At 35.3% G+C, this 25,651-nt stretch overlaps 2 protein-coding genes across 3 annotated transcripts in view; one reads left to right on the forward strand and one right to left on the reverse strand.

Moving 5' to 3' along the window:
- The window catches only part of LOC121727674 (peroxisome assembly protein 12), a 31,425-nt gene extending 17,571 nt beyond the window's left edge, over positions 1-13,854 (forward strand). The window contains exons 3-9 of the mRNA XM_042115640.1: positions 4,484-4,621; positions 4,819-4,927; positions 5,186-5,388; positions 6,063-6,292; positions 10,275-10,413; positions 12,172-12,257; positions 13,173-13,854. Coding sequence (XP_041971574.1) covers positions 4,502-4,621; positions 4,819-4,927; positions 5,186-5,388; positions 6,063-6,292; positions 10,275-10,413; positions 12,172-12,257; positions 13,173-13,287 — 1,002 coding nt within the window. The 5' untranslated portion in view covers positions 4,484-4,501 and the 3' untranslated portion in view covers positions 13,288-13,854. The remainder of the gene's footprint in view (positions 1-4,483; positions 4,622-4,818; positions 4,928-5,185; positions 5,389-6,062; positions 6,293-10,274; positions 10,414-12,171; positions 12,258-13,172) is intronic.
- Positions 13,855-14,706: 852 nt separating this feature from the next.
- Positions 14,707-25,361, reverse strand: LOC121727676 (poxin-like). 2 transcript variants are annotated; one of them, XM_042115642.1, is made up of 5 exons: positions 25,323-25,361; positions 18,183-18,332; positions 16,902-17,015; positions 16,167-16,358; positions 14,707-15,123 (listed from the first exon to the last, which is right to left on the reverse strand). In XM_042115642.1, the coding sequence occupies exons 2-5, from the start codon at positions 18,324-18,326 to the stop codon at positions 14,848-14,850; spliced, it is 726 nt and encodes a 241-aa protein (XP_041971576.1). In that variant the 5' UTR covers positions 18,327-18,332; positions 25,323-25,361; the 3' UTR covers positions 14,707-14,847. The 2 variants fall into 2 exon arrangements, with proteins under 2 accessions (XP_041971576.1, XP_041971577.1); XM_042115643.1 differs by lacking the exon at positions 25,323-25,361 and adding an exon at positions 21,312-21,367.
- Between the last annotated feature and the right edge of the window lie 290 nt (positions 25,362-25,651).

Below are 25,651 nucleotides of genomic sequence, written 5' to 3' on the forward strand. Positions count from 1 at the left end.
TGACAGGATCCGACCAAATGACGTTGGTCTGTTAACTCCTTAGGAATCAATTTCCTCGATGGTACTTACGACCCGTGAGTACTGTACATTGTGATACGAGTACGTACGGCTCGTGAGCACGTGTATGTTACGTCATTACGTGAGTACGTACGGCTTGAAAATGCGGTTATGTGACGCATGTACGGACGGCCTGTGAATACGGTTATGTGACGCAACTATGTACGGCTCGTGAGCTACGTGTATGTTATGTTAGTACGTACGTATGTATGTTCCACAACAGCACACTAAATATTATTATGTCCACCAAAGACAGGTTTATTATTCAGAAAGAGTGAAAACTACTGTGGACGTCTGTCATTTTGTCTTTAAAAATCTGACAGTGTTTCCATTCTTGCGTATTTATCCTGCGGCTGTGTTTATCAGTTATGTCCAGTCGATACGTACTCGTTTAGACTTACAATGACAAAAACACACACACGTACGTACGTGCGACGCAAGCACATGCGCATTAGGCGTACCAGTAACATAATAGATGGCAGAGGTAATAACTAATAAGTGTAATACGCCATACGTTTCCTAAGATATTTTTATATTTAAATGGCGCTTAATATTTCTGTGCTATTTCGAAATCCTTAAGATTTAACGCTGATAGTAAAGCTTACCTCTAGCCATATTATATGCTATTTACGTTATGTCATATTAAATTAATGAATTGTTGTAAAACTGTACATCATTCTGCTCAAACTTAATCGAAGCTGTATCAATCAGACATTGATACAGCTTCGATAAAGTTTTGATCAACTCTAGTGTACAAGTTAAACGCGTTCTGACTTCTCGAAAGTTCGAAAATATTTTTTGACGTTTGTTTGGCACATAAAAGAGAATACTGTTTTGCTGCTAATAGTAGGGGAGAGGAAGGTGCTAATTTTGTAGTCACTCGAGCGTCATAGAGACCAAGTAGGTTTTTTTACTTTAGGTAAAACTGATAAAAAAATAATAAGAGCGTTTTTTATTTTAGCAGTAAGTTCAGAAACTGCAGCCATTTTAAAGTTTTGAAAAAGAAAATATATCCAGAAAATTGTTTATTTAGGCTAATTATAAATATATTTCGAGTTTCTTAAGCCGGTTCTTCTCGGCGGGGTAGTTCCCTAACCGGTGGTAGGCAACGTAGTTTCTTCGTTCGACTTTCAAAAAGTGTATCATGATATCCATTTTGAATAAAAATATATTTTATTTTACTATAATTTTCTTGGGGTATACTAAACATCATATCTTAATCTAACAGATCCGATGAAATTTCAATATCTTAAAAAAAATTTACCCACCATGTGAGCAATCTGATTTCTATACCATAACTAGACACATGTCGGAACTCGGAAGCCTATACAAGCTTAATCTGACACGCTCGAGCTTGTCCCGAAATCCCCTCTTCCCCTCCCCAACTATAATCTCCAAGCTGTATAATATTGGGTTAAATATTAGACTTGAGGTCCTTATTATATTCCTAATGTGCTGCCATGAACATAGTATTGTCATTGATCAATTAACTATTATAGTTCATGACAAAAAGTGAAATATTTAGAACTGTATTATAATTCGTTACTTGTACCCAGTGAGGATTAACTATAGTCTGTCAAGAAAGTAAAGAAATTAAAAAATGGCAACATCGTAGTGTCATCACTTTCAAATCAATCTAAGAAAAAAGGGGTGACACTACGATGTTGCCACTTTTTAATATCTTCACTTTCTTAACGAACTATATGTTATACTCGGTTAATCATAGACAAGAGCAAAGTTTTTTTAGAACTGAAAACGAATATAAAAAATTTTAAACATTTTTTTTATTTTAAACTTAATGCACAAAGCATTTGAGTTGATATTGTCATTAGCTCAAATGTAGATATAAAATAATAATGAAATAAATGAATCTACCCTTCTTGCGCTAAGTCTTGTGACAAAATAAATAATTATTTTGTCACACAATTATTTGACCATCTAATAAAAAATCGGGTCATGAATACATAGTTTTTTATCGGTTATTATACTTTTTTTTATAATTGTTGTGTTGTCTTTGGAGAATGTGTATTTTTGAGAAGGACAGTATAGGCGGCACTTATAAAAAAATTACGTCACTTAAATAGATGGTTCAACTTCTGTGTAAAAAATTATAAAACCTATATTTTATACTTAAATATACATTCTTTATAGTGATATTATTTCTCATATGCTGTTAGCCATCTAAATTGTAATCGTGCCTTTACTTAAAATTATTTTGGATTAAAAAAATAATTTCAAATATTAAAATGTACAGTGTGCTGTCTAGTCAACATTTAGAATTGATCAACTAATATTTCTTTAAATAGTAGAATGTTAACAAGAAATTTTGCTTAGGCGCTAATCTATTGTAATATTATGTACTTTAAGATGACTTTTGCTTTCATTTGTAGTCTGTCAAAAAAGTAAAGAAATTAAAAAGCATAGATAAAGTATTAAAGTATAGATGTAGTCTTAGGCCGTCATCGCGTGGCCATTTTGTGCTTATTTTCATACAAGTAGTGTGCGTTTATTTTCTTGAATATTTCTATTTGTCGATTATTTCGAAGCACATTATGATAATAATAAATAATAATAAATATTCTTTATTGCGCACACACTAAGAAGTAAAAAAAAAATATGAGATATGAAATATGAAAAGATACAAGAAAGAAAGTCAATTAGTTCATGATATCGATTAACTATAGTTCAAGTGATGAAAATCCGTAAACACACGTAAAAAGCTATGCAATTTATAAAGCCAAATTATTAATTGATGTGACATTTTTAGCACTATATAGAACGAATAAGGGATTAATAAACTTATAAATTATCTTTTTAGCTTACAAAAATACCGATTGAAAAGCCCAAAAAACGTTGTTCAAAACTTACGTATTTAATGTTAAATCCACGTGTTTGAGGCATTCTTTGACCATTCTTATGGTTTATTATTTAGCGGAACCACAAAACTCAACAATATATAGCACTAAATGTTCACTAAAAACCTTTATTAACACTTTTATTACATGAAATATGCAGACCGACTCCTTTATGAGCCTCAAAAGCGTGTAATGTTATGTCCTACTTAGTAGGACATAACATTACACGCTTTTGAGGCTTATACACCGATATATTAAGGCTCTCTCCAGTCATAGTACCTCAATGTTAAAAAGTGGCAACATCGAAAACAAAAGTGTCATCCCTTTCAAATCAATTTAAGAAAAAAGGGATGACACTACGATGTTGGCACTTTTTTATTTCTTCACTTTTTTGATAGACTTTACCTTTCGGATATATTGTTACATCGGACGATTGGATCTGTAGTGGATTTTAAAATTATATGTATAGCCATTCATTATTTGATTTTATTGTATTTCATGTAATAGATTGAATTGGTGCATGGTTCCTGGGTTTTGACAGAAGTTTATCTATTGATATGCGCTTTGGATTTGGTAAATGGTAACATCAAATAAATACTTACAAGTTACAAATGTACTTTTGAAGTGATAAAAGTTCCGGTAACCAGGAATTACTATGAATCTAGTACCTATTTAAGATTGTGTTTGTTTTAGGTTAGTTGATTTAATTCTTGGTGGACCAATTTTGTATGTGTATGTATGTACGTTGAGCACAATAGTCTAATGCTTTGTAATATTAAAATGTGATATGACAGTGACTTCACTAGAAGCAAGTAAGAAAAAATGGTTCTGGTAAACTACTATATTATTATACAAGTTTGCTTAAAAAAGTTTTACAGCATAAGCTTGACTTTTAAAGTTGTTGGTAACTGGTAAGTTAAGTTTATATTGTCTTGTATTAATTCTTTCTGCTAGTATTTACTAAGGTACTAGGACTGTATTATAATGTAATATAAATGAAGAAATAAGATATTTTAGTAATATACTTTTGTTTGATTTATTATTTTAGTTTTTCCCTAATTTCTACGGTTCAGAAAAAAATCATTTTGCAAGTTTTTAACACATAAATATACCCCCTTACTAATAAACGCTGTTTAAGCTTTGAATAGTTATACAGTGTTTTGTCTTCTTCAATCCAATTAAAAATGTCACTTGTGTTTATTAGTAAGGGGGATAGTTTATAGCGTTAGGTACGCTTTGTTCTATAAAAAAATAATTTGTCTATGGTGTGAAAAATAAGAACTGTCAAGTGTCATTTTTTTCTTGACAGTGACATCATAGCACTAAGCACACTGCACAGCTGTTTTTCAAAACACGCGATTAATTTTCAAAGTGTTTTATTATAAATTCGTTTCATATCATTTTCATTCCATTTATATCATAGTAATAACAATATATTCAATAGTTAACTACGGTTATTTCTATAACCGCTAATAAATATTTTTGGAGTAAAGACTAAAGTTGTGTTACCTACCAACTACAGTTGTTTTGCGCTATGTTATCAAGAACCTACATAATCGCTCACAAAAGTAAAATAAAATAAATTAGCCATGGCAGTATACGCGGCTCATTTGACGAGAACCCTACAGGGTACGCCCTCCGTGTTCCAAATTACAGCTCAAGAAGCCCTAGGAGCAACAGTTAAACCGGCATTTCGCAGGCTAGTACAGGTAAGTAATTTTTTTTAGGTCAAAGTTAAGTCAGACCAGACCAGCGTTCAGTACTTAATATTGATATAGCAACTTTGTAAGCCAAATTTAATCTAATTCACCTTATTTAGTAATAAGTACTAAAACAAAACTACAAAGTAAGTACAGCATTTTAGGTAATAAAAACCATTGTTAAGTTTGGACTTTGCCTTTTACAGTATCTGTCTGAAGTGTACCCCAACAAGTGGGGCTGGTGTGAGCGGTATTTTGATGAGGTGTTTTTAGCTGCTGACTGCATACTACAGTACTACTATCTCAAACACTATGGTAATTTTTTTAGTGAATATGACCTCAAATGTATAAAATTATGTATAAAAGCTTATTAATTTAAAACTATGTCTTCTACATTCTTTATTAAATGTTATTTATTACATTTAAAGTGGAATGTAGAATTTAATTTCTACTCATACTTTTGAACTTTTACATCTGAATATTTTTAAAATTGAGCTAGCCATTTTATACATAGACTAATTGTTTTTAATACTTTTGTTATACATTTATGGTGAAAATAAAAATATTTTACAGCTGGATCATTTTCGGAATGCTTTTACGGTTTGCTCCGAACACCAATCACTCCTAGCGATGAATTCAGTTCTGGCACAAGACTACCTGATGCACTGGAAAAGGGCTCCCTTGCCCTGTTAGTGTTAGCTCCATACTTGAAAGATAAGGCTGAGAAAATTGTTGATAAATGGAGAGACGACTCAGAAGCAGGGATTCTTGGCAGGGTATGTAAATTATTTATAAGGTTTTATTAACCCATCAATCCCTAAGCTGCAGCCGGCTGCCGCATAAAATTGAAAATCTATTGTATCCGCGATACCCGCGATGGATCATGGAGGTGTTAACAACACTATATTATTATTTTAAGCACCCACCTCTTTAATTTTTAGTTGCTTGGGACTTAAAGTAATAAACTCAAACTTTTTTATTCAGAATAAATTTTTGCAAATGTTCTCTGAACGTCTACATGATGCCTACCACCGGTTCGGGAACTTGTTTCTTACTTTGAGTTCTATATTTATGCGTAAATTAATTATGTGTATAATTCACAGACATAGATCAAGATAGATACCGCATGTGTATGTACTTCGCGTTCCATATCGCGTTCCCAAACGATGAGCAATGCCCGTCTTTCGAAAGTCTTTTCTTTAGTCTGCTATCGGAATTAAACATCAGTCGGAATTTCAAAAATGCCTAAATGCTTAAAAGTGCCGTATTGAGCTGTATAAATTAAAATAGAAATGTTAGCCTTGATAATAGACATGTTTCTTATCATCAGTACGTCACAGTTGGTAGTAAAAAAGTGACACGCTCGTTTTCATACAAATGGAGCGACATGCGGCATCTATCTTGATCTATGTCTGTGGTATAATTAGTGTTTTATAATATCTTTTTTCAGAGCAAATCAGACCAAGCTCGCCGTGCGGCTATAAAGCTGTACTCCATAATGTATTTCATCATGGAGACGAGTAAGTTGCTCATTCTGGCCCGCTACCTTATGGCCAGGGAGCAGGCACCGACATTGCCACTTTACCTACTTGGACTCACACTCAAAGACGCCCCACCCGAGGAGCCAGATAATATTTCCTTGAAGGATGTTGTGCAAAACTTCTGGACGAGAGACCTTGAGTAAGTTTATTCAAATAGAAATAATTATTTATTATTTGTCATATTTTTTGTGAGTAGAGTTGTAGAGTTTTGTAAGTGAGTTACTCTAAATATAAAAAGCTAAATAAAATTACAGTAAGCAGCTAACAGTACAAAATTACACTATGAGATTTATGATATGTTGATTTCTGAATGTGTATTTAGGATTATTACAATTTTTAAATAAAACATGAATTATTACAATGCGGCTCAGTCACCCTCACAACTCACAAGTCATCCCCGTCATATCTTCACATAATAATAAACATATAGATATAATGTATAATATTTATTTTATATAATTATATTATGTAGTTATATTTAAGTGTTTCATTAGCATACTATCAAAATATCTATTCTTATCTGTTTATATTTTACTCAACTAGTACGAGTATGTGTTGATCTATACTAATATTATAAATGCGAAAGTATCTCTGTCTGTCTGTCTGTCTCGCTTTCACGCCAAAACTACTGAACCGATTGTAATGAAATTTTGTATACAGATAGTCTAAAGCCTGAGAAAGGATATAGGCTACTTTTTTACTGGCGTTGTAAGGGGGTGAAAATGCGTAAATTTGTTCAAATTAAGTTAGTTCCAAAAATTAATTATAGATGACGCCGTGCGTCTCCTACATCGCGCTGACGCTTGCCCAAAAGTCTTTCTATAAGATGTGGTATTATCTTACGTTAGTTTATGGGTAAAGTTGTGTAATTGGGGGCTAAATAAGCTTAAAGATTTGGCATAAAATATAAAGTTTAATTACAAAAATTGAAATATTATGTGCACACTGCACAGCTGTTTTGATTTAAGGGGTACCAGGGTTTTTTTTTTATAAAAGCTTTTGACACCTATTTTGTTGACATCGCGCGCTATAAACTGAAGTCCACGCGGACGAAGTCGCGGGCAACATCTAGTATATTATATCCATACTAATATTATAAATGCGAAAGTATCTCTGTCTGTCTGTCTGTCTGTCTGTCTGTCTGTCTGTCTTGCTTTCACGCCAAAACTACTGAACCGATTGCAATGAAATTTTGTACACAGTTATTCTAGAGTCTGAGAAAGGACATAGGCTACATTTTGATGTGGGAAAATATCTTATTTCCATGAAAATATCGATGAAAATGAATTCGCATTGCGCGTGGCCTGCGCTCATCCCGGGGGTCCTGGGTTCGAGTCCCGCAGGCGGAACAAAAAGTTTTCAATGTTCCTGGGTCTTGGATGTGTATTAAAATAAAATTTCAAAAATCTTAAACATATTTTATGTATAATATTATAAAAAATCCAGAAATATATCGACGCAATGAACATTTTAGTTCTAATACGATTCAACAGATGGCGTTTTATTTTTTACTTTATTGTAACATAGAACTAATCATACTTATTAGTTGTTAGTATGTTTTTGTTTATAGTTTTTAATACGTTAGAATATTATGTTTAATAATATTATCACTTGGTATAATAATAATCAATCTATCTTATCTTATGTAGAACTCCTACTGCATTTCTAATCCATACTATCCATACTAATCCATACTAATATTATAAATGCGAAAGTATCTCTGTCTGTCTGTCTGTCTGTCTGTCTATCTGTCTTGCTTTCACGCCAAAACTACTGAACCGATTGCAATGAAATTTTGTATACAGTTATTCTAGAGTCTGAGAAAGGACATAGGCTACATTTTGATGTGGGAAAATATCTTATTTCCATGAAAATTTCGATGAAAATGAATTCGCATTGCGCGTGGCCAGCGCTCATCCCGGGGGTCCTGGGTTCGAGTCCCGCAGGCGGAACAAAAAGTTTTCAATGTTCCTGGGTCTTGGATGTGTATTAAAATAAAATTTCAAAAATCTTAAACATATTTTATGTATAATATTATAAAAAATCCAGAAATATATCGACGCAATGAACATTTTAGTTCTAATACGATTCAACAGATGGCGTTTTATTTTTTACTTTATTGTAACACTAGCTGTTGCCCGCGACTTCGTCCGCGTGGACTTTAGTTTATAGCGCGCGGTGTCAACAAAATTTGTGTCAAATTTAAAAACTTTTTAAAACCCTGGTAAGTGGTACCCCTCTTAGGGCCGCGCTACACCGGAATGGCAGCGCTGAAAGTGCTCGCCTCGCCGCTGCCATTCCGGTGTAGCGCGGCCCTTAATTAATCAAAATACCCAAAAACAGCTGTGCAGTGTGCACATAATCTATACTAATATTATAAATGCGAAAGTATCTCTGTCTGTCTGTCTGTCTGTCAGTCTCGCTTTCACGCCAAACGCCAAAACTACCGAACCGATTGTAATGAAATTTTGTATACAGATAGTCTAAAGCCTGAGAAAGGACATAGGCTACTTTTTTACTGGAAAAAAGGGTTGTAAGGGTCGTAAATTTGTTCAAAAAATTCATAATAGATGGCGCCGTGCGTCTTCTACATCGCGCTGACGCTTGCTCAAAAGTCTTTCTATAAGAGGTGGTATCATCTTACATTTAAGTCTCGATTTTTTCGATTGTTATATCTATTCTACGGTATTAAATAACTCAGTACTTTATCTGTGCAGGCAGTGACGTAACCTTAAGACCAAATTTCACCAACGACTGTTAAAGTTAATGCTCGAATTAGTATCACGTTAGCTGTTTCGTTTTTCTTAAGAAGACAGGACATTTTAACAAGCTGTTAACACTAACAGACGTTGGTGAAATTGGGGCTAAACCTATCAATGATAAATAGTTTATGGTTAAAGTTGTGTAATTGGGGGGCTAAATAAGCTTTAAAATTTGGCATAAAATATAAAGTTTAATATAAAAAAATGAAGTACTTATTGTGTGCACACTGCACAGCTGTATTGATTTAAGGGGTACCAGGGTTTTTTTATAAAAGCTTTTGACACCAATTTTGTTGACATCGCGCGCTATAAACTGAAGTCCACGCGGACGAAGTCGCGGGCAACAGCTAGTATTCATAATAATAGTGCACATTCTATCTGCTGTCTCAATCCTATCTCTCTCCGCAGGGCTGCTGAAAGAGATTTCTATTAGATAAAATAAAATAAATAAATAAAATATCTTTTTATTCAAAATAGGTATCATGATACACTTTTTGAAAGTCGAACGAATAAACTACGTTGCCTACCACCGGTTCGGGAACAACCCCGCCGAGAAGAACCGGCGTAAGAAACTAGCACGGGGCCATCTTTTACTAAAAAAATGGAAAATTACAAAGTTATGGCTTACAGCTATGTAACAAAAATAAAAGAAAAGTAACCTGCATGGAGCCACCCTATTCCCAAGGTGTGCTGTCCTCGATGAAGTCATTGACTGTATAATACGCTTTAGCACACAAACGTTCTTTAACTGCTTTTTTAAATTTGTCTAAAGGTCGATTTTGAACATTTTCTGGGATTTTATTGTATAGGCGTATACATTGGCCTTTAAAGGATTTGCTTATTTTGGCTAGTCTGAACATTGGTATTGCTAACTTGTTCTTATTTCTAGTATTTACATTGTGATTATCACTTTTCTTTTTGAAAATATTTATGTTCTTTCTAACATATAAGAGATTTTCCAAAATGTATTGAGATGCGACGGTTAGAATTCTTATTTCTTTAAATTTTTCTCTTAGAGATTCAAAAGACGACATCTTATAAATAGAACGAATAGCTCGCTTCTGCAGCACAAATATTGTATGAATGTCCGCCGCGTTTCCCCACAAGAGGATGCCGTAAGACATTATGTATTAGAAATTATATATTAGAAACTATAAATTATTTAGAAATTATAAATTATATATTAGAAACTATAAATTATTTAGAAATTATAAATTATATATTAGAAATAAGCAGATCCTTTGTGTCGTCTTACTGTGTCTTATTGTAATTGTTTCTTGTGCACAATAAATTATTAAATAAATAAATAATATGGAATTTGATGATGCAAGTTACATAATGTGCTAACACTGTTTACAGAGGCGAGGCGATCGGCAGATGGGCGCTGCGGGCACTCGGCCGGGGCGCGCAGTACAGTCTGTTCGCGCTGCAGCTGCTGCGGTGGTGGGCCGCGCGGGGACCGGCGCTGCAGGCGTTACCCGCACCGCCCGCGCCACAGGTAACACTTACCCGGTTGAGTGACATAGGCTATAATATATTTTATACCCGTGCGAAGCCGGGGCGGGTCGCTAGTTTTTATATAAAATCCGATTCTTTACTTTGTTTATCTTACGCATAGTCCCAAAAGCTACAGCTATACTGTACTCGGCGAAACATGGCGGTAGCGGTCATTGAGCTTTTAGTCTAGGCGCTAAATGAAAATGCTCGCACTGTATTTAGAATATTAAAGAATAAAATTGACAAAGACACAGATTACATATTACAGATTCATCGGAAAACCTCTTGGTAACTTTTAGAATGATAATAGGGAATATGCATGATTTTTTTAATGACTTTAATTAGTCCTTTATATCTTTATAAAGGAGAATAAAACATAAATAGGCTTCAAAATATTCAAATTATTCTTTAAATTGAAATATAAAACATTGATTTTTGTACCGTACAAACGCCGGCATTTAGCGCGCCATGTTGATGACGTCAGATGTTATGTCCCGTGTTTGTTTCCTTTAGTGATTCAGTTACTTCGTACTTATTTTCGGGTTTATTTGCTATTGAGATCATGGAAGAGGCTAAAGAACCTTCTTACAAGTATTGTGTGATACTGAAGTGCAAAAGCATTACTAGAAACAAACCTGACAAAGTATTTTAAGTATTCCAATCGATGTAAAAATACGAGAACCATGGTGTAAGATGATGAAAAGGGATAATTTATCTACATTATCGTGTTTATTACTATTGTGATGATCATTTCAACGTAAGTATGCTATGTATATAGCATACGTATGTTACTGTTATACATCTTCATGCGATTTAGTCAAAAGTAAATTTTGCAATAGAAGATCTGAAACAAACAAGTAGCTACTTACGTAGGTACTCAACGTAAATTGTTCATGTTTCTTGGAATATCTAATACGGTACGGTATAAAAATTCTCGTGTCAACTATTTTTCTAACAAATACTATAACCACAGTATGAATATCGACGCCGATATGTAACATCTGACGTCACATTTCGTTTCGACCAATCGTGACGCGTTTAGTAAGTTTGAATTTCCCTCCATTAATTTTCATATTTTAAACAACATTTTATGGGTTTAAATGATAACTAATTTAAAAAAATACCTTTTGATTATAATGTGAGGATGATAAAGATTACAGAAAAATATATTTGAGTGATAAACCTCTTGGTAACTTTTAGAATAATAATCTCCAACTTTTTATGAGTTCGAAGTGATATGCTTCATATTCAGTTCACGTCGAGTATGCAAAATACGATATCGCCTTTAGGCTGTTTAGTGTTTACACAGTATATAAATAAGTCTATGGTTTACACACGGCGCCGCAGCGGCAGTGGCACCGCCACTAGGAACATCTGACACTTCATTGTCAATCGCGGCTTATATAGAAAATGACAAGTTTGACAGGGAGTCAATGACCGCTACCGTCTTGGTTTGCCGAGTACATGGCAGTATAGTACTCAGTAGATGAGTTATTGTTGTTTTTACAAATCCCGGAACTGTAATCAGTTTATGAAAAATGTTTGTTACTTTAGGAGTGAAATAAATGTTATGAAGCAAAAATAATAATTTTCTGCGAAGTTTCTTCAATTATTTTCGTATCAGCGTCAATTATCCTAAGTTATGGTACAAGGTTTATGCATCCTATAAGTCATAGTCAAGTGTGAGTAATAGAATTTGAACCGTTTTTTTTTTTTAATCTACAAGTCATTCTTGGAACTCTGGTTATACGTTTTCCAGAAACCTGAGCGTGCCACTAGGTTCACAAACCTGTGCCCGGTGTGCATGCAGAGTTGGAAGGTGCCCACCGTGCTACCAGTCTCCGGGTAAGTCAGCCTGCTCCTTAGGTAACCAATGGGGATTGTCCATTTTTTTTTAATTTTGCTCATTACAAAAACATTTCGAGGAATAAGGTCAGTGATCGTTTTTCTGTATATAAACGAAAAAAATATAACTAATGGGTAGTAACTTATATTTTTGATCAAATATATTTAACCTTTGTTTGACCTTCAATGGCGTTAATTTTAACGCCTTAAAGCTGATACGAGAAGCTTACCAAAAGTTCGAAACGAAATACGTAATGTTGGTCGAATTTATTGCTAAATAGCAATAACGACCAACATTACGTTTCGAACTTTTGGTAAGCTTCTCGTATCAGCTTTCACATAATGAGAACTTGCATTTGACGAACCAGTCATTATATAAATAAGATTGAAAGGAAAAAAAACATACTGCAGAGGTCAATTATTGGCCGCCGATGATGACGTCAGAGCGAAACTTAAATTTATTGAGAAAAAACTAGCCAATGAATTATAAAATTATTTAATTTATATTCTTAAATTAAAATAGTACCCTATTTTAAAATAGTAAGTACCCTATTTTAACGAAAAAAATAAATAAAAAGTACATGTGATTTTTTTTGGACAATGCCCATTATTTTTGTTTGAAACAAGACGTATACTTATTTAATATTTATATTTTATATACACGCAAAAAATGCCAAATTTTTGCTAAAAATCAGTTTCCCAGCCAACTATTCGTAGCCTGTGCTACGAAGAAATTCTTTAGTCTTCAAAAAATTGAGTTACTTACGTAATGCGCTAAAGAGCTGACAAACAATAAACAAATATTATTATACCTACTGAAAATTAAGTCTTAACATGGAAAAAATATTGACAACATAATATTTTAAAATAAAAAATCTTCAGTTCAGTTACTGTCATAATTATTTTTCTTTCCAGCTACGTGTACTGCTATACTTGTATATCGCGCGCGCTGCGGCGCGGGGGTCGCTGCCCCACCACCGGCCTGCCCGCCAGCGAGGGGGACTTGCGACGACTGTACTTGGTGGACTGACCCACTGTTAAGGGGTTTAAGACACGCGGACTTCAGTCCCCCTAGCCCCCTGGCCAGGGGGACTGGTTAGGCCAAAGAGGGGTTTACTGTTAAATACCTATACCGCCTATCCATTCCAATTTAATCTAAAGGTGAGACTACACTGCAGCGAAGCAACGCAAAAGGTCAGTCCTACGGAACGTAAAGACGTGTAGCGTCGTTCCGTTGCAGCATAGTGTCGCCTTACGCCTAGTGTGATCTGCAAAGCTAAGAAGTCCAGAATATGCCAAAGAATCGTGTGACATATAAGCTCGGAAAATGACTCTTTTGTTCGCAGTAAGTTAATTAAAAAAATCAGATGTCAACTTGCTTGGAGTACTGAATTTTTCGAAGTTTTTTTCCCAAAAAAACATTGGTTGTACATAAGGTGCTTACTGCTTTTTTATTGTGCAATATTAATTGTAAGGGTAATGTGATAGTGTAAAAGACAACAGACAATAGACATTATGACTACATTGTTAATACTTCTCGGCTAACTTTGTTTTCCCTTCTAAAATATTTTTTTAACATAGTTCTTCTATAGATATACTGGAATAAAGGTTCTATTTTTTATATTAATTAAATAAATTGTTTATTAAAATTACAAATTTTTTTATTGCAATATTTTTAATAGAAATAAATATTTTATGAGTAGAATATAATATAATAACAATACAAACTTTTTTTATTTAGGATTTAAAATTACATTTCTGTATAGTTATAAAAGGCACAGTATTAACAATTATTATGATAAAAAATGCAAATTCAATATTAATTATTATTTAGAGCTAGTATAAAAATATATACAGCCAAACATATTATAACCTTCTCCTTTTAGTTTTTAGAAGACTGTCAAAGCACACATTGCACACTCTAATAAACTATGTTTGTGATGGTACGATGAGAACTGACTGACACGTTGACTTCGATTTCACCATGCTTTTTAACATAATATTATGTTGATAGAGGCACACCGAGACGGTATGTTATGAGTTATGACTCTTAAAGATAGTGCATAATGTCCGCGCATAGAAAAAATTAATGATACCTGAATTTTAATTTAATGAAGAAAAGAAAGAAGTTTAAATCGGTCATAATCTTCATTAAATTAAATTTAAGTAATCGTTACATTACTCTGGTTGCGGCTGTAATTGCGTTTTCACTAATCGCGTGTCGCGCCAATGCATAGATGTGAAAAGGACAGAAATATGTTTTTGTATGGGACATAATATACCTGTTATATAAACTAACCCGTCTAGAATCGAAGATGTAATGGAAGAACACGATGAGTACAGTAAAAAATTGACGTATTTTGCATAAATAATAAAATAATAAAGAAAAATTATTTGAAATAAAAAAAACTGCATTTTATGTGTAGCCAGATATATTAGCCAGGTGATGAAGTAGATAAGTTAAAAGGTTTGTTCAAATTATAAGGGACAAAATGAGAAAAGGTCCGTTTGTTACAGAATGTTAGTTATCGTGTTCATCAGTACTATACTGTCTCGGTGTGGCTGCCTAGTGCCTGTCGCATATTAAACCTTACAAATACTCAATATTATCCGAATGCACTCCATGCAAGTACTGGTGGCTGATCTGTCTTCCGCTGGCTGCAACGAGCACCACCCGCGCCGTCGCCCCCCGCCACAGGATCGGCCGTGGGGGGGAGGTGGGGGTTACCTCTACGGGAGGGAGTTTCTGCACGTACTCCCTCAGCGCCTCTCTGGTGGGGAAGGCCCGGTCACCGTAGATCAGTTTACCTTCTTCTATGTCTTTGATCTCCCAGGGTAGGGAAGTCTCGAAGTACCCGCCGTCGCCCTGGAATTTAAGGTAGGTACAATTACTATCAAATCAAATAAAAAAAAACACGCTGTTTTCAATAGTTTTAACTTGCATTGTCATTGGCTCTTAATACGTATGCAAAGTTTCGAATTAATTAGACTACTGGAGATAGTAAAAAGATAGTACCGTTATAGATAAGTATATAAAAATATTTGGCACTGTTCAATATTGCTTTTAACGTCGAGTCTATAACGATGATTGCCACCGGTTCACTAGCAAAGAAATATTGGATAAGGCTGGCCTCACACAGCCGGAATTTCATAATCGGAAATTCATATTCTTACAGGTCGATCTATGAAATTCATAATCTGAAAAAATCAGAATGTGTGTGGAGCGTACTGATATTGTATGGTATTCCGGTCTTTCTGAATTAATAATATGAATTTCCGATTATGAAATTCCGGCTGTGTGAGGCCAGCCTTAATTCCATAGGAAGAGATAAAAATCATGGAAATAATACTTAATAGTGCCTTTTGTTTCTGAATACAACAACAAAACATCAATGGAAAAACCACAGGGAAAAACCGTTTTTTTTTTTAAAAAGGCAGGTTGCTGTTACAGCAACCTGCCTTTTAAAAAAAAAACGGTCCCTGCCCTGACGTCACTGCGACCCATGAGGATCTATTGTGACTCCTTTGCACTAGAGTAACCACTAGTGCGAAGCCACAAAAAACCACTTAGCGTGAAAGATAAAGATCGTTGCCTCTCACTTGTGTCGCCCCAATTACTATTGCTACCAACTTGAAATCTAACTTATCTGTAAATGCAATCAAAATTAAAATCGTCATTCGAACGATGAGAAAATTACCCAGAAAAATATCTGAGAATATGACAACCACATAATAGTATAGGTTTGCCAACTATATGGTCTCTGAAGGCCAGGGGACTGATTCTCAAGCTTTTAAATTTCAATATCTCGTTCCCCCACGCGTGAATGAAACTGCCAGCTATATGGTCTCTGAGGACCGGGAGGGGCCTGATTCTGAAGCTGAATTGAATCTTCAGAATTCCCATCTTACCTCAAAATTAGACACGGCGTAATGATGCGCCCTGCGCGCGGTGACCACACTGGCTAGCTCCCCGCGGTGCGTGCAAACTGGCGTGCCAGCGATGAAGCGGTTCTGAGACTCGAACGTGCCGGCTGTGCGCCACTGAGCCAGGACGCCATCGCTTGATACAAGTAGTAACCGCTTGTTGCGGTTTATGAATACCTGATGAATTTATTATTTAAGGTTATGTGGAATAAGTGTCTAAACACACTAGGCCGAAGTTACGCGGCGGAAATTCCGCATGATTACACCCGCAATATATGTATTTTAAATTACCGATGACACACTATTACGTCGCGTTCCGTCCGTATATTGTAGGCGTTTGACATTGCGGGCTTAATCATGCGGAATTTCCGCCGCGTAACTTCGGCCTAGTGTGTTTAGGCTGCGTTTACACCAAAGCTGAACTTAGCAAATAAGATTTGTCTCCCAAAGTATGGATGATTTATATTATTCTTTTATTTCGACTTAGGCATCACTATTCGTTACCCCCACCTCAAAATCTCGCGTGGAACACTGGTACGTGACGTGTTACCACGTCACGTACCTACCAGTGTGACGTCACGACTCACGTTAAACGTGAGACCGACCCTGCTGATACGTCGACAATAATCATAATAATATAGGTAATGGCTACGAATAATAAAATGGGTTAAGATAAGTGAGCATTTCGTCAAAGTATTTCCTGACTGTCCGGAATCTTACCTTCTCAGCGGTATTCTCATCGATGCGGACGAGCGCTAGTTCCCCTAACGGCGCTAGCAGCTCCTCCGTGAAGATGTCGCAGTAGTGGTGCGTCTTCGGCGCCAACTCCGCCACCTGGGAAAGTTACCACTTACCAGTTTATCAAAAGGTACCTACAAACTCAACTCAAACTCAAAAAAAATATATTCCGATTTTTTAAAATGTTTTTTGAATGTCGGGTACTACTGGTGCCTATCACCGGTTCGAGAACTAGCCCGGCGAGAAGAACCGGCGTAAGCAATACGCACGAGGCCATTTTTTAAGATGGCCTCGTGCGTACTTTTAAAAAGATTTAAAAAAGGTTCCAGCAGGCTTATACGTGGGAGGGCTATGCTTCGGCACAAATGGGCCGGCTCGACCGGAGAAATACCACGTTCTCACAGAAAACCGGCGTGAAACAGCGCTTGAAAAATCTCAAAATCTTTCCAAATAATAAAAGGAAATTTTTAGCTTTCCCCTAACCACCACTGCGTCCGACCTTAGACAGCTGTCAACCCAGAACCGTCCAAGGGCTAAGGGCGCAGATAAAAAAAATGTTAGTGAAGTGACTAGTGAGTGACCCCCCCAAAATTTCAGGCTGCGACCGCGCCTGTTCCCGCGGGCCTCAAAGTATCTCCATACCCAGCAAAATCTTGGTTCGGTTCGGTTTGGGCGTGAAGAGGTAACAGACGGACGGACAGGAAGACAGTGTCTATCTGTCTATTAGCACAGAATAGATAATATTAGACACACTTTCACATATTTTATAATATTGGTAAGTTTTGTTTTTTTTTTTAATAATAAGGGGGCTAATCTTTAGCACAAACATTTTCAAATAAATAAACATAATTTACTTAAATAAGAAGATAACCACCGCCCTTTTTTTCATACAAACGTTGTCCCCTGTTTCCTCCCTGGATAATGCTAGTAGAGTTATAATTTTTTTCCTGAATATCTACGGCCACTAATACAATGTCCCTATGTTTACTTTTTTTTCATAATCTAATTATTAAATAAGATAATTATTATGAACGTTCAAAAAAATTAAAACATAGGAATACAGCTCAAGTCTTTCTTTAATCTTTATTGAAAAAAGTACTTAAATCGGTTAAGTTTTGGAGAAGGAATCAGGGGACAACGAATCGTTGATTTTCTGCAGTTGTCTCTATCGCGTTCTGCGGTATAGGCTTGAGGTAAGGGAGACAGCTATAGATATTACACGTACTTTTTTTTCATTTCTCTAGTATCCTCTTAACAACTTACCATCTCCGGCGTCGCGCAGTGTATCGGCAGCACAGTCCCCTGGCGCGCCACCGCCCGCCCCCCTATGGCGTCCACCTCCGCCGCGATCTGGACCGCCTCCAGCAGCCCGCTGCAGCGCTCGTTCGTCACCGTACGTCTTGACATTGTCGTCTGCACAATAGATTTCCAATTGTAATGCAGCAGCCAGCTGCCGCTTGGGGATTAATGAGTTAAAGGGGAGGGGGGAAAACCTTCCCAGGTATCACAAAATTGCTATAAATGCTGTGAGCACGTTTTTACATAGCCATGAAAAATATAGTCATAATATAATGGATCCAACTAAAACATTAAATGTAAAAAGGAGCCAAGCAAAATATTGCATAGCCATGCAATATATCTATCGTAAAAAGTTTTCAGATCACATTCAAGCCAAGCCTTCAACTTATTTTGTAATTTAAATCAACATTCAGTGAATTTATCAATAGTTTTCTTTATTTTATAATTATTATAGTGGCTCGGCAATGAGCACAAGAAAAACAAATATAAAACTTCATATTTGGGGTTGTTCATACTTACACAAACGGCAAGCGTAAAGTGTTTTTTAGTATGTAACGACGCATGTGGACGACGGTACCCAATTAATCCAATTAGTCGCTGATTATTTCTCTAGTGTCCATTGCCAAGCCACTATAATAATTATAAAATAAAGAAAACTATTGATAAATTCACTGAATGTTGATTTAAATTACAAAATAAGTTGAAGGCTTGGCTTGAATGTGATCTGAAAACTTTTTACGATAGATATATTGCATGGCTATGCAATATTTTGCTTGGCTCCTTTTTACATTTAATGTTTTGGTGGGATTTCATTTCTTTTTTTAAGGTTTCTTTTCTTTTCAGGTGATGTTAAAACTTTTCTGTAGGTACTTGGCTTAGCACCCATTCTCTATCTCTAGGCAGCCCATGTTCACTTTGTGCGTCACTTTAACGTAACGTTTTTTATTATTATAATGCTCTTGTCCCTGATTTTTATTCGAGGGATTCTGATTTGGGCCAGGCGCGCACTAGCGGCCAGGCCGCAGCGGCGGCCATCGAAAGTATGTTGTGGTCACTGGCCATTTTATAATTAAGATATAATATTTCTTTAATTTCTAACATCACCTTAACTTGACTTAGAATTGCATTGTACTAACTATTCTAGGAGAAATAATATAGGTATCCTAAAAGTGACCTTTATTCTCTCCTAAGTAATAAATAAAACGATTGCTGGATGTAATATTGCTCAAAACTAAACAAGGTGATCGCAGCTATTTCGAGTCCTGTGACAGATCCCTCCACAAAATCAGCAAAGTTACTAAAGTCCTGTAATGGGACGCACACACACGAGAGGATTTGGCCTCGAGTATATAAGGACGTAACGTTGACACTCAGGCCGTTATAAATAGTCAATACTCAAGATGCATCTCGGTCTCAAGACACGGTTCAGGCTCTGATTGGTTGGCTGTCAAAATTTGGACCAATCCCATTTATACCGGCCTTAAACAGATATAATACTATGAAACTGCTCATTTTGTATTTTAAGTAGGTAACTCAAATTAATGTTTGTAAAGTTGCGGGACCCTATTGCTAAGACTTCGAAGTCTGTCTGTCCGTCTGTCTGTCTCCAGGATGTACCTAACTCAAGAAAGGTAATAGCTAGAGAGATGAAATTTTCACAGATTATGTACCTACCTATATGCCGTTGCCTGTTGCCGCTATAATAACAAATACTAAAAACAAAATAAATTAAAGGGTAGTATTTAATCGAGTGACTGTAAATTACAGTTTTAGGTGTAAAAATTACTAAATTTGGGTTACAGAATTACTATTTGAGCGACTGAGAGTGAGTGACGAAAAATTATCAGAACAGCTACTTAGAAATTATTTATTTGAGTTACTTAAAATACAAAATGAGCAGCTTTATAATTTTTGAGCGACCTAATATCTGTTTGAGTGTCAACGTTACGTCCTGCATTTTTTCAATAGGTATTTGGCAAATGTAATTTTTATACTGAGCGGCATTTTATCTTAAATGAAGTGTTTCGAATACCAAAAACCACTTTGAAAAATACACTAATGAGCAGAGTATAATGAGCGCACATTAAAACAAATAAATGAATATGAAATAACTATTTGATGAAACACTTTTATTCAGGGACTACTACGGACAGGGATAGAACAATTTTTTTTATTACTATCAAGCAAATTTTTTGTGAGTAGCTTCATTTGGATAAGAGGAACAACAATTTTATATGTGAAAAAAAGTGGTAGCTAATTACAGAAAACTCAAAATTCAAACTCAAAATTTTTTATTCAGAATAATTTTTTTCAAATATTCTCTGAACGTCGGGGCTACACAGATGCCTACCACCGGTTAGAGATAGAAAGGATATCATACTTTGATTTGATGATCCCAAAACATGTATTGTTCTATTTGTAGGAACTTAAATTATATAACGGTAAAAGTTTAGAATCATACCCAACGATTTAGAGGGGCATGGGAGGAGGGGGGGAGGGGGGTAAACCCCGTTTATATATAAAATCATTAATAAATTACACAAATTATAATCCTTAACGGAACGTCAAAGAAATGGGTAAAATTGTAATGGCGACCTATACCAAAAAAAAAACAACTGGCTTCGCTGCGCTACGCTCCCACCTTAGTCTTCTAACCTAACCCAAAAAAGTCGTATTGGTCCGCAGCCCACCTGACTGCATTTTATTGCCATTTTTTGCTCGTTATAACTTATAAATGAGGGCAATAGAAGGCACCTGAAATATTCTCAAAATACTTACTCAATTGTATTTATATTTTAATAGTTAATAAGAAAATTTAAAATTAATAATTAAGGGGGCTCCCATACAAAAAACACAATTTATATTTTATTTCTATTTTTGTTCTGTAATGGCACGGAACATTTCGCGCGCGAGTCCAACTCGCGCTTGGCCGATTTTTTAAGGTATTAATTAGATAATTAACCAAACTAATAACACATGCACGTAACAAGCTCTGTAAAGTTTTTTAGTAAGGCTACATATTATTTCTATTTTTTAATTTGTTAGCTAGCTCCTTGGTCCACAATTCTGTGGACCAAGTAAGTATTCACTTACTTGAATAAATAAATTAATTACGAAATTGCACTTCGGTGGCTGCGCGTACGCAGTTCTTTGTTTATTACACAACTAAAGCTGGCCTTATCTCTTATCAGTTATCACCCATGAATTGTGATAATATGACGCCCGAAAACATTACTACGTTATACACATAACACAATATATGTATAGGTAAGTAATTATAGGTGTGGCTTATAATCCATACTAATATTATAAATGCGAAAGTATCTCTGTCTGTCTGTCTGTCTGTCTGTCTGTCTTGCTTTCACGCCAAAACTACTGAACCGATTGCAATGAAATTTTGTATACAGTTATTCTAGAGTCTGAGAAAGTACATTTACATTATACATTTTGATGTGGGAAAATATCTTATTTCCATGAAAATATCGATGAAAATGAATTCGCATTGCGCGTGGCCAGCGCTCATGCCGGGGGTCCTGGGTTCGAGTCCCGCAGGCGGAACAAAAAGTTTTCAATGTTCCTGGGTCTTGGATGTGTATTAAAATAAAATTTCAAAAATCTTAAACATATTTTATGTATATAATATTATAAAAAATCCAGAAATATATCGATGGAATGAACATTTTAGTTCTAATACGATTCAACAGATGGCGTTTTATTTTTTACTTTATTGTAACATAGAACTAATCATACTTATTAGTTAGTATGTTTTTGTTTATAGTTTTTAATACGTTAGAATATTATGTTTAATAATATTATCACTTGGTATAATAATAATCAATCTATCTTATCTTATGTAGAACTCCTACTGCATTTCTAATCCATACTATCCATACTAATATTATAAATGCGAAAGTATCGCTGTCTGTCTGTCTGTCTGTCTGTCTGTCTGTCTGTCTTGCTTTCACGCCAAAACTACTGAACCGATTGCAATGAAATTTTGTATAAGTACAGTTATTCTAGAGTCTGAGAAAGGACATAGGCTACATTTTGATGTGGGAAAATATCTTATTTCCATGAAGATATCGATGAAAATGAATTCGCATTGCGCGTGGCCAGCGCTCATGCCGGGGGTCCTGGGTTCGAGTCCCGCAGGCGGAACAAAAAGTTTTCAATGTTCCTGGGTCTTGGATGTGTATTAAAATAAAATTTCAAAAATCTTAAACATATTTTATGTATAATATTATAAAAAATCCAGAAATATATCGATGGAATGAACATTTTAGTTCTAATACGATTCAACAGATGGCGTTTTAATTTTTACTTTATTATAACACTAGCTGTTGCCCGCGACTTCGTCCGCGTGGACTTTAGTTTTTAGCGCGCGGTGTCAACAAAATGTGTGTCTTTAAAAACTTTTTAAAACCCTGGTAAGTGGTACCCCTCTTAGGGCCGCGCTACACCGGAATGGCAGCGCTGAAAGTGCTCGCCTCGCCGCTGCCATTCCGGTGTAGCGCGGCCCTTAATCAAAATACCCAAAAACAGCTGTGCAGTGTGCACATAATCTATACTAATATTATAAATGCGAAAGTATCTTCACGCCAAACGCCAAAAGTATCTCTGTATGTCTGTCTGTCAGTCTCGCTTTCACGCCAAACGCCAAAACTATCGAACCGATTGTAATGAAATTTTGTATACAGATAGTCTAAAGCCTGAGAAAGGACATAGGCTACTTTTTTACTGGAAAAAAGGGTTGTAAGGGGGTGAAAATGCGTAAATTTGTTCAAATTAAGTTAGTTCCAACAATTCATAATAGATGGCGCCGTGCGTCTTCTACATCGCGCTGACGCTTGCTCAAAAGTCTTTCTATAAGACGTGGTATCATCTTACATTTAAGTTTCGATTTTTTTCGATTGTTATATCTATTCTACGGTATTAAATAAGTCAGTACTTTATCTGTGCAGTGACGTAACCTTAAATCTATCAATGATAAATAGTTTATGGGTAAAGTTGTGTAATTGGAGGGCTAAATAAGCTTTAAAATTTGGCATAAAATATAAAGTTTAATATAAAAAAATGAAATACTTATCGTGTGCACACTGCACAGCTGTATTGATTTAAGGGGTACCAGGGTTTTTTTATAAAAGCTTTTGACACCAATTTTGTTGACATCACGCGCTATAAACTGAAGTCCACGCGGACGAAGTCGCGGGCAACAGCTAGTTACTTATAATTATATCTTATGATTTTAAATTTTCCAACAGCATACGATCAAGGACCTCTTGGTCTAGGAAGATAAAATTAAATTTAAATAAACCGGCCAAGTGCGAGTTGGACTCGCCAATGAAGGGTTAAAGGCAGCAGCAATAAGGTTTATTTTTATTAAATTAAAAGGTTTTTGATTTATTTTTAGATTTCAGTTCATTTAATGAAAGTTAAATAATTAAGGTTTAATATTTATCTATATCTTATATATAAAAATGGATTTTCAAATGTGTTAGTCGGGCTAAAACTCGAAAACGGCTAAACGGATTGGGCTGATTTTAGTCTTAAAATATTCGTAGAAGTCCAGGGAAGGTTTTAAAGTGACACGAAGTTCACCGGGACAGCTAGTCTTATTTATAAAAATGGATTTTCAAATGTGTTAGTCCCGCTAAAACTCGAAAACGGCTGAACGGATTGGGCTGATTGTAGTCTTAAAATATTCGTAGAAGTCCAGGGAAGGTTTTAAAGTGACACGAAGTTCACCGGGACAGCTAGTCTTATATATAAAAATGGATTTTCAAATGTGTTAGTCGCGCTAAAACTCGAAAACGGCTGGACGGATTGGGCTGATTTTAGTCTTAAAATATTCGTAGAAGTCCAGGGAAGGTTTTAAAGTGACACGATGTTCACCGGGACAGATAGTGACGTATAAAAAAACTACTTGTTAGATCTCGTTCAAACCAATTTTCGTTGGTAGTTTTTATAGTAATGTAGGTACATCATATATTTTTTTAGACTTATCATGCCCCTACTTTAGAAGTTAGAGGGGGATGGGGGTACACATTTTACCACTTTGGAAGAGGCTTTCTCGCAAACTATTCAGGTTAGAAAAAAATGATGTTAGAAACCTCAATATGATTTTTGAAGACCTATCCATAGATACCCCACACTTTTTTTTTTGTTTCAGTTATACCTATGGGACCCCTAAAATTTTTAATAATTTGCTTTTTACAGGCTACATCTATTTACCAAGTTTCAATAGTACCTATAGCTCTTATAGTTTCGGAGAAAAGTGGCTGTAACATACGGACGGACAGACAGACATGACGAATCTATAAGGGTTCTATTTTTGCCATTTGGCTACGGAATCCTAAAAACATGACCAGTGACTGAACACGATTTACCGCCATCTATCGCAAATTTTTATGCTGTCTATCAAAAATCTATAATAACTAAGGGTGGGTTGCACCATGAAGCTAATACAGAGCTCCGTGGGTTGCACCTACTTAGTTTAACTATAACTGTAACTTTAACTATAACTACAATGCAAAATGTCAGATCTTTGGTTAAAGTAAAAAATTGACGCCATATTTAACCATAACCGTAGAGCTCAACAAGGCTTTAAATATTATACACCTAAGTACACATAAATATTATATTGTGAGTACCTCACCACTTATTATAACATCAATCATATTGTACTGTACGTATATTATATAATAAAATATATTGATTGTTGCCAAAATATCTGAAAGCCTATCGCTGAGATATGTTATTGCTAAATAATTATTTTAGGCGCGTATATTTGTCGTGAAACTCCTTTGTCTTGATTTACAGCTATAACCACGGCTATAACTGAGGATGCAAGTTGTAGCCGTGATTATAGCAGTAAGTTCTAACTTCACACAATACTTTCTCAACAATATCACTTGCCTTAATTATTTTGACGATTGCTGTTTATTCTTCTGGAATAGACACGACCTAATATTATAATAAAGAAAGGCTGCCAAAAACTCATGAAGTAAACCTACATTATTATTAATCATTAATCACCTTTATAATCATGAAGTCGTTAGTAACACAATCACTATGATGCGTGACGGCGAAAAACAAGATACTTACACCAAAAACGCGCACCAATCTCGTGGTCCTCTGCACAACTAACCTTTTTACTTTATTCTGTGACAATATGTAAGTTGTAACTATAATTATTATTGTAGAAAAGTGATTTTAAAATAAATATCACAGAATCTCTGCGGTAGGCGTTAGTAACTGTGGTTCGGCCACGAAGCGAGTTACAGTACTTACTATTTACTTACTTAAAAATTTTATTGAATGCCGAAAAGTATTAAATTTTTTGACTAGCTCTGCTTCGTGGTTTGCTCTTTTATCAGCTAGACTGACGACAGTTGTAGGTTTTAACCTACAACTGACGTCTGTTTTTGTCTATC

This window comes from Aricia agestis, chromosome 6 (assembly GCF_905147365.1).
Source record: "Aricia agestis chromosome 6, ilAriAges1.1, whole genome shotgun sequence".
Classification (NCBI taxonomy): Eukaryota; Metazoa; Arthropoda; class Insecta; order Lepidoptera; family Lycaenidae; genus Aricia; species Aricia agestis.

Bases quoted from the DNA above. Each gene is read 5' to 3' on its own strand.
- LOC121727676 (XM_042115642.1), bottom strand. From the start codon at position 18,326: ATGTCAAGACGTACGGTGACGAACGAGCGCTGCAGCGGGCTGCTGGAG. The intron at 16,359-16,901 runs GTAAGATTCCGG...TAAATTCATCAG, and splicing joins ATGAGAATACCGCTGAGAAG to GTATTCATAAACCGCAACAA. The intron at 15,124-16,166 runs GTAAGATGGGAA...CTTAAATTCCAG, and splicing joins ACGCCGTGTCTAATTTTGAG to GGCGACGGCGGGTACTTCGA.